The sequence below is a fragment of the Lolium perenne genome, chromosome 7, assembly GCF_019359855.2.
Source record: "Lolium perenne isolate Kyuss_39 chromosome 7, Kyuss_2.0, whole genome shotgun sequence".
Classification (NCBI taxonomy): Eukaryota; Viridiplantae; Streptophyta; class Magnoliopsida; order Poales; family Poaceae; genus Lolium; species Lolium perenne.
Window position 1 is genome coordinate 100,544,775 of NC_067250.2, and position 9,544 is coordinate 100,554,318.

Genomic DNA, 9,544 nt, shown 5'->3' on the forward strand with positions numbered 1-9,544 from the left:
GGAATCTTCCTTAGGAAGTTCCTGCGACTCAGATCGGATCTTCGCGACTGCGTCCTGCTCAGCGGCGGTCGCGTCAGCGTTACTTACCAGTGTGTTCCCGTCGGAATCGACGGTCTCGCCGATGAAGATGTGTATCCCGCCGATCGGGATGATGGAGAGCTTGACGGGGTTTGCCTTAGCCGGAATCCAGCACTCATCCTCGGGGGCGATCGGGAAATTTCCGGCGTACTTGACGGTGCCTCCGAAGGTAGAACCCTCCCGGTTCCGGCCTCCAGACGCCGCTGGCCCCACGGTGGGCGCCAACTATCGGTGCCTATTCGACGGTACCTCGGAGGAGGGATCCTCACGAGGGGGAGAAGAAGTGGGGGCCATAGGGCGGAGTGCACACGGGATGGTGGTACGCGATTTACCCAGCTTCGGAACACCTGCACGAGGACAGGGCCCTCACTGCTTATGCAGGAATTATACGGCGCTTTCGCGTTGTTACAATGAGTTGTGGTTGTGCCTCTAGGGCTCCCGGGATCCGGCTTATAAAGGCGCACGGATCTAGGGTTTACATGGAGAGTCCTAGCTGGATTACAGATTGCCTAACTACGGTATAATGTCTTGCCGTGTACGTCAAGGATCCGCCTTCCATATACGTCGTACTGGATCCGGGTTCCTCATGGACCTCCCTGGATTCGGCTTCCTCCGAAGGTCGGTCCGGATCCGGCTTACTGATCCTGGGCTGGACTTCATCCTTCATGATCAACAGTAACTGGGCCGCCCGATGGGCCACACGCCACATCACCGTCTATGGGCCACCCGGGCTTGCCGGATCTAGGCACTGTCGATGGTACACCCATGAAGTATACCCACAACAGCTATTGAAATCGCTATGGAAAGGCGAGGAAGATGCTCTTAGGGCATGCCCAATGCACTGCCCTAGAGGTACTGCCTCACACCTTTAGCTAGGTTCGGGTGGTCCAAAGTAGGTTCGGATGAGGAGGCAACCTCCTCTTCAGGAAGTGGGATCTTAAGCCTTAAAAGCATGCTTTTTGGAGAGATAAAGAGATACATAGTGTCATATTTGTGGGATTCTTTCTCTCTTTTTTCTAACTAAAGTTGTAACTTTCATTGGAGAGATAAAATTTACCATACTGATTCTGACAACTTTTTTACATGGAGCAACTAGTTGTGTATGCACCATTGCTCATGCCCTTAGTGCACCCTAAGAGTCACTGTGCAATCTGCACATGCACATCCGCGACTGAGAGCATCTCTAGTGGAATGTCCAAATGAGAAGGTCTATATCTCCATATAGACGACGATGTATAAAGATTCTCTTTTAGATCTCCTCCATTTTTCAGTGGAACGTCCATATTCAGAAGGTCTATATTCTCTCATCTATATTTTAATGTTATCTTCTAACTACCATTCAACAAGTGTAGTTGTCAGTTGTTCATCCGTAAGTAACAACAGGTAAAATTTATTCAACTGTTCGTAGAAACAACAAGGTTCAGATAGAAATTTAGTACTGTACTAGCAATTTACAAACAGCAGCAAAATTGTATGTGCAAAACATCAGCAAATCCAATGTGGCAATGTCGGCACTTGTATGTATAATATACACACCAGCTAAATTCAGCCTCTCCATATATCTCTCCTTTTCTCCTTTTCTAAAGGACATCAATTGCGTCTTCTACATCGATTGTGACCACCGGTGGAGAAGCCCCTCCGCCTCGTCTCTCCCCCACCTCCACTTCTTCCAGACCACCGCGCCTCCATCGGCCTCTGGCCCTCCGCCACGTCTCTCCCCCACGTCCGCTTCTTCCCGACCCCCGCGCCGCCATCAGCCTCTTGTCCTTCGCGCGGCGGCCTCTGCCCCTCCGCCCGACAGCCTCTGCCCTTCACCCTCCGCCCCGTTTCTCCCCCACCGTCCATCCTCTCGGCTGCGTCTCTCCTCCACCGGCGTGCCGACGGCCAGATTCCGCGCGCCCTAATCGATTGAACAACAGGAGATACATCCATACAAGCGAAGGGATACAAACCTGGGCCGGCGGCGAGCAGGGGCGTGGCCGCGCGGGAGGCGAGCAGAACGCGGGAAGGAAGGCTCGCGAGCGAGCGGTTGGGTTTGGACGTCGTGGCTCCATCGTCCAGATTTGGACGATGCGTAGCAGGATTTGGTGGTCGTCCAAATTTACACGACGCTTTAGACAAGCCACTGGAGACCCTTTTTTACCTCACATCGTGTATACTTGCTTTAGACGATCGTTTAGACAAGCCACTAGAGATGCTCTGAGGAATCAAAGGATGACGAGTCGTATCTTGGTGGAGAAACCATGTGAGTGTGGAATAAGAAAAGAATAGTAAAAGGAAAAGATAAGCTCCGAGTCATGCAGCCTTGAAACAGGACCCTAATCCCACGCTCTCGCACCCACTAATCACGGCGGGCGCATCAATCAGGCAAGCAAGCAAGCCGCTGTCAATCATTAACGGCGACAAAAGACCAATCGCCCAAGCAAAATCCGCCGAATCTGGTCAACCAGATTTCTTTTCCCAAGCATATGCTGCTAATGCTAAGAAAATAAACAATATTTTTTTTTCATTTCCAAAGCAAGATAGAAAAAGCGACAGATTTTTTTGTGTCCAATCGGGTCACGCGGCACGTAGCCCCGCCTCGGACCACATGCACACGCAAACCCAAACTTAAAAATAATTGATTACTTCGCCCAGAAAATTACACTACTTTTTTTATTTGTTTTGTTTTGTTTCGAGCAAGGGAGCGAGCTCCTCGCCTCGGCTGCCTCTCTCCTCTGTCTCTCTCTCTACACAGCTCGAGGTCGGCGCTCCTGCCTCAGCTCGCCTCGCCTCCGGCATTCCGCCGCCTCCCCCCGCCGAACCCATCCGCAGGCTCCCCCATGGACGACTTCGGCGGCGCTGATCCGGCGCGCCAGCATCACCTCTCGCCGCAGGGCGGCGGGGGCGGGCAGCCGCCGGTGCCGCGCTCGCCGACGCCGCTCGACCTCTCCGCCGCCGCGGCGTCGTCCGCGTACCACCACCGCCGGCTCTCCCCGTCCCCGCGGCCCCCCGCGCACCCGCAGCCGCGCCCGCCGTCGCCCTACGGCCAGATCCCCCCGGCCCACCACGCGCGCTCGCTCTCGCAGCCGCTCTTCTTCTCGCTCGACGCGCTCCCGCCGCCGCCCTACGCCGATCTGGCCGTCCCGCCCTCCCCGCCCTCCTCCACCTCCGACCCGCCGCCCTTCGGCCTGCCGCCGCGCAGGGCCGCCGCGCACCGCCGCTCCCACAGCGACATCCCCTTCGGCTTCTCCCACCTCAGCCCGCCCCCGCCCCCGCCCCCGCCGGCGCCCGTCAAGCGCGAGCCCCCCGCGGGGCCCGACGGCGCCGGCGGCGACGACGCCGCCCTCTACGACCTCGTCAACGCCTACATGGACCTCGACGGCATCGACGCGCTCAACTCCGACGACCGCGACAGCCGCGCCAGCGGCACGCGCGCCGACAGCAGCGACAACGAGGCCGACAGCCAGTCCACCTCCGCCGACAACAAGAACAAGGCCCGCCATTGCCGGAGCCTCTCCATGGACAGCTTCATGGGGAAGCTCAACTTCGCCGCGGGCGAAGAGTCGCCCAAGCTGCCGCTGCCGTCCCCCGGGGGCGGCGGCGGCCTTTCCAGGACCGGGAGCGGGTCCTTGGATGGCGGTGGTGCTGCCGCGCTGTTTGGTGCGGAGTTTGCCAATGGGGAGTTCAGCGAGGCCGAGAAGAAGAAGATCATGGCGAATGAACGCCTGGCGGAGATTGCTCTGACAGATCCTAAGAGGGTCAAGAGGTGTGTGCATTTCTTCATATATATTGTGAAAAAAGATCTCTTTCCCCCTCTCAAATTAAAGTACGCGACTCGTTCAATTATACAGGATTTTGGCGAATCGCCAGTCTGCGGCAAGGTCAAAGGAGCGCAAGATGAGGTACATTCAAGAGCTTGAGCACAAGGTACAGGTTCTGCAGACAGAGGCCACTACACTCTCAGCACAGCTCACAATGCTGCAGGTTTGTCTTCTGGATGTGTGCTCTGGATTTTGGTTTTGCTTATATTACTGGGATTTTAGTTATCCCCCATGCACTTGCTTGCAGAGGGACTCTGGAGGGCTTGCGACTCAGAACAATGAGCTGAAGATAAGGCTACAAGCAATGGAGCAGCAAGCGCAGCTGAGAGATGGTATGCTTCTTATCTTCTGATTATGGTCCTCTTCAGCATCATTCCTCATTTCTCCTGACCAGACTGAAGTTGGAGAATGCCTTGCTGTGGAAACTAGCAAACAGGTCAATCTAAAACAGTGCATTCTTCAAGTGCTACGCTATGGTGTGTTTGTGCCGACTGCGTGTTAGGCATGTAGTATCGGCAATGCTGAGCGTGTTGAACCGACCCCTACCGCCCAGTACAGTCCGGCGATCCGCGACGAAGCGATCTAGTGAGACGACACCCGTACACGATATTCCGTCGCAAGTTGTACGTGTATAGCAAAGAGCTAAAAAGCCTAGCTAGCTGCTGGATCGATTGGTTAGTAGCTAGCACCTAGCACCAAACACGCATACACACAATACGCTGGGAAATCATCGATATGATAGCCAAAGGCCCATATCGAGCCTTATGTCTTCCTCTATTGCTCAATCTCACGGTCTGGTTTACAAGGCTAGGTATACACGCACATATGTATATGCCAGGACTTGCTAACCGACTCGAACTAGCAGTATGAGTCGTGACTAAATCCAGCTCTTATACATATACGCATCCTAGCAATTCTACTCGTACACGTGAGCGCATGGTGCCGTGCCGCTGCCAGAGTGCTTAATGCTAACAGAGCGGTCTCTTTATTGTTGGGAGGCTACATTTGTGAGGTGGTCTGGGGTATTTTTGTTTATGTGCACGTGACACTGTAGGGTTTGTCGAGCCCAAGTCAAGCTGTCCAATTTACCTATTCAGTTTACGTCAAATCCCATAGTCAAGCTGTCCAATTTTGCAAGATTGCAATGAACGACTGAGAATAAATCACAGTTATTAGGTCATTAGATCATGTGCAAATTCTCTCTGGTATTTAGTATTACTAAACTGGCATATATCTAATTAACCATGTGAATATTGTTGACTCTCTTTGTGCTAGTGTGCACAACCTGGCATTGATTACTTGCCAATTAGATTGAAGTCCTTTGCTCTTAGAAACGATGAGTTGATGACACAGTTTGCAAATCACTCCTGTTGATAGTGTTACTGCAATCTGTTTATTTATATATCTAGTTTGCATGAAGGGGTGCATAACCGGGTGTCTGGGTTGTACCATGGTACATACTTCTTTTAGAAAAACAATATTTTGATCAATATGCAAGCATTTTTAGTATCTTGCATGCCTCAGTGCTATTTTATCTTGAATCAATATGTTTATGTATTTTAAAAATCTCACGTACACGTACCCCAACACTACTTTCTCCATGTTCCCTCTTGTGTGGTTTGTGCATTTTTTTTATCATTTATGGCACCACAGTTGGTTTCAGGATTTTAGCAAATGCTATAGCTGTCATTAAATCATGCTAGTGATTTCACTGACACAAGTCCTCATTAGGGATTCACATATGTATGTAACAAATGGAAGGTAACATATTTCACCATAGTTTGCGTGGTAAATTGCTCTTGGTTATGCACGAGGAGCTGATCTTAGTTCAAGATAGCATTATATGCCAATTGCTAGCCCTACCCGGATAACTTGTTAGGGAAACATATTAATCTGAACAATGTTTGCATTTTTTGTCAACCTGAGGCCATAGTATAAGTTGTGTTTATCTGTGTACTATTTTCATGTGTTTTACTTGTTCAAATTGTAGTTTGAAGTGTTCTTTTGCATGTTATGTCAAACCAGTCATGTGTCGCTCTATTGTTTGGCAAGAACCAATTTGGGCTTTTCTTCTTATGTTCTATCAGGCCAGTTATGTCTCATTATGTTGTTTGGGTAAGAACCCTCAGTTTCTGGGGAAGTTCAGATTACAGCACCTCAAGTACTTAACTGTTTTAAGATACTCCCCTCAACTCCCAAAACACTTGAGATCACAACACTCCTCAGCTTTCACCTGTCTTTGTCTCACGTGTCGGCCGTGACATCTTCTCTCTCATCTATTTCCACATCCGAAAAATAAAAAATAATATGAAATTCCATGAAAAATATACAAAGCAGTCTAGAATTCTTTGAAAATAATACAGAAAATCAAGCACAGTTCACTGATGCAACTGTGCAAATTTCAGCCCATTTAAGAAAATCACTTCTTAAGTGCCACTTCATTTTATAATGAAATTTCAGACTGTTCAGTGAAGTTGAAGCAATAACAGAAAATAGTCAAACATTATTTACCGAGAGAACTCTTTTAAATTTCACCTCATTTGCAGAATTAACTTAGGCCAAAATCACTTTTTAAGTCAGTACATAACTTCTTGCTTAAATTTCAAAGTGTTCAGATAATCTTGAAAGAAATACTGAAAAATCAAACACAATTTGCTCAGTCGACTGTCCACATTTCAGCTTATCTGTACTAACAGTTTAGGAAAAAAATCACTTTAAGTTTCTGCCCCATATTCTGACATAGGCATAGAGGAGAGAGATGATGACATGGTATCCCATAGGGCAAGATAAGTGAAAACTGGAGGAGATTGTACCCTGAACTCTTTAGAGAATTGAGTGGTATTTTAAAAGGTCTTGCACATGAAGGTTGCAATCTGGACTTCAGCAAGAGTCCAAGGGGGTAATGTGGACTTATCTCTGTGGGTAACTGAAAAACATGATCATCTTGCTTTGACTTAGTGTTTGCTCGTTTTAAAACCCACTGTGCATGTGTAATTGTTTTTTTTCTTTTTAGATAGCAGAAGCTTTTATTTCCTTGTTGATGTATAATGTTTTTCCTGCTATGCAGAAGTATTGCATTGATGGAATGAATGTTGTTGTATACATTATTTCTGTTGTCTTGAAATCTTTTGTCCACTTATTTATGTATCTCTCTCTGATTCATGTGTATCCAGCTCTGAACGAAGCACTGACTGGTGAGGTCCAGCGTTTGAAACTCGCAACAGGTGAGATCACTGATGGTCGTATGTCAAAGATGGGCCTACAGCAGCAGATGAACTCGCAGCTGATTCAAATGCAGCAGCTGCAAATACAGCAGCAGCAGCAGCAACAACCATCGCAGATGCAGCAGGCTCAGCAACAACAACAGCAACAACAGCAGTCGCAGCAATCAGCATAGATCAAAGTTCAAAGAACTTGGATTTCTATAGCAGAGTGGAAATCTGAATTTAGAAGAACGGCGATCGTACATGCGAGCAGAGATAAAAAAAAGTATTTTCGTTATATCAGTCAGGTTGTAGCATAGCAATGGTTGGCCAGATGTTGTCCAAGTTCTTTCGAAGGTGGTAATACTTAGCGTCGTCATGTCGTATATTCTGTGTTGTACATGAGTACCTTCCTTGTGAGTCATTTCGGTAGTTTTATTAAAGATTGTTTCAAGTGGGGCGTTTGTGTTTTGTGCGTCAGGATAGCATATCACAAATGTGCAACAGTACTTGTGCTGTGAATTGTGATGGTGTAATTACCTACATATAGGGTATTTCATTGTCAAGAGTTTGGGCCATGTTTGTTCAGGTTTTGGTAGTGGTACCTTTGGGCCTCTTTGCTACAAATAAGGACTTCCGTAGGATAGAATCCTTAGGAATTTTGGAGGATACAACCTTAGGGATCAGTCATATGTTGGTTGTTTGATCTGTAGAATTGAACTGCATAGGAAAATTTTGGGTGTACTACTTATAAAAAATCCTTTGTTTTTCTCTGATATAACCAAATAAACCTAAATCCTGTAGGATTTGAATGTGCGTGACGTTGCGAATGCGATCCTATTATCTTCCATATTCCCGTGTTTATAAATTGTATTACGGTACAAATTAAAGATCCAGTGCCAGTGAGCTGTCTGCTGTAACTTGCAGTCCTTGGCTTGTCACGATAGGGGTTATGTCACCAGGATAATTGGTCAACAATCTGTCATGGCTTTCTTAAACTTCTCCTGCACTACGGTACTCTCTCCTCTCACGAAGTGTGGCTGCACCCGATGCATATCGGATTTTGCGATGTTCAAGGCTCTGAGATAAAGGCTTGCCTGACTTTTTAGAAGGAGAATATACAAGCGGCTCTGAGATACAACTTTTCTAGCACATAGAAAATTGAAATGTATATGCAAAAAAATTGCCGGATTCTTTTTCACTATTTTAAAATATATTTAAAAGTCATTTTAAAAATCAGGACCATATGCTCTTCGGAGCGAAAACACAGGCGCCCAAATAGTGATGCTAACAAAGGCACCTAGATTTCTTGTTTCCGGTCCTCTACGGTGGCAAGTGGAGGAGATTATTCAACATCATCATTCACAAACACATCCGAGTTCTCCTCAAGTTTTATCCCTTCTTGTTCGAACTTGCTTCAACATCTTATCCACGCTCGCTCTTCACTCCCTTAATCATATTTGTGTTTATCCTGGTCCTAACATGATCGGTGTGATGCCACATGAATATCCTTACACATTCTAAAGGTAGGGTTGAGCGCTTGCATGATTCTATTATATGTCTTATTGCTCTCATGAATTATGGGCCCTATAATTTCAACGTAGTCAAAGTATCTAATGTTCTAGTTGTAGAGATCTTTCATGGTGCCCCCTTTGATTGACTTCTCAATGACAGGTCTATGAATTCAGAGTTGGTCGAAGCCATGACCTTGTGTGTATGTTTGCTTGGTCACACTATCAATGAAATGTTGAATTTATGGAGGAAAACGAGACACAACTATTTTCAATGTTATTCAATATCTCTTGATATAGGAAGTCCATCACATCAAACTTGTTTGTTCTAGCAAGATGGAACATGAGGTTCAAGAATTTTCTTTTTGAAAAGGAGATTGAGAGCTCCAACCTCTGCATTGAAAAGATGCATACAGACTTTATTGTTAATTATTCAACAAAAGTTCGACAAGAGAATATATCAAAAACCCAAAGCAATCACACCACATATACAAACAAACAGTTGGAAATATGCCCTAGAGGCAATCATGGATGATGTATTTTCTAATGTACTCATAGAGTAAGGTTGTCCTTGTATGAACTCTAATATGTATCATCGAATACATGATTCGGTTGTGGAATATATTTATCTTGTTCATACTAAATTGTCCTTAGTCATTGAGGTTGCGCTGAACACATGACTTAGACTAATGTGCAAGTCTACTAATGCCTCAGTTCCACTTGTATGGGCATGGTGATGCTAATCCGACTTATACAAACTTGGCTAAAGTGTTTAGCGAGTCGGACTGATCCATGATGAGCTGCAATGAGTAAGACGTCATTTGAATGTCTCAATCAGTGTAATCCTTAGAACTGGGGTTATTGCATGATCCAAGTTGTGGGTCGGCCGACTTAGGTTCTGCCAAACGTTGTTTTGTAAGAAGGTAGTTGTAAAGGTAGAGTTTGGGTA

At 46.7% G+C, this 9,544-nt stretch overlaps 1 protein-coding gene across 1 annotated transcript; it reads left to right on the forward strand.

Annotated features, from left to right (window-relative positions):
- The first annotated feature begins 2,752 nt into the window (after positions 1-2,752).
- Positions 2,753-7,672, forward strand: LOC127316478 (bZIP transcription factor 29). Its single transcript, XM_051346881.2, has 4 exons — positions 2,753-3,826; positions 3,912-4,044; positions 4,129-4,213; positions 7,055-7,672. The coding sequence occupies exons 1-4, from the start codon at positions 2,901-2,903 to the stop codon at positions 7,276-7,278; spliced, it is 1,368 nt and encodes a 455-aa protein (XP_051202841.1). The 5' UTR covers positions 2,753-2,900; the 3' UTR covers positions 7,279-7,672.
- Positions 7,673-9,544: the final 1,872 nt, after the last annotated feature.

What these genes read in the sequence shown, in the direction of transcription:
- LOC127316478 (XM_051346881.2), top strand. Translation starts at nt 2,901, where the DNA reads ATGGACGACTTCGGCGGCGCTGATCCGGCGCGCCAGCATCACCTCTCG. An exon ending in GATCCTAAGAGGGTCAAGAG is followed by an intron (nt 3,827 to 3,911) that starts GTGTGTGCATTT and finishes TCAATTATACAG; the next exon opens with GATTTTGGCGAATCGCCAGT. An exon ending in CACAGCTCACAATGCTGCAG is followed by an intron (nt 4,045 to 4,128) that starts GTTTGTCTTCTG and finishes ACTTGCTTGCAG; the next exon opens with AGGGACTCTGGAGGGCTTGC.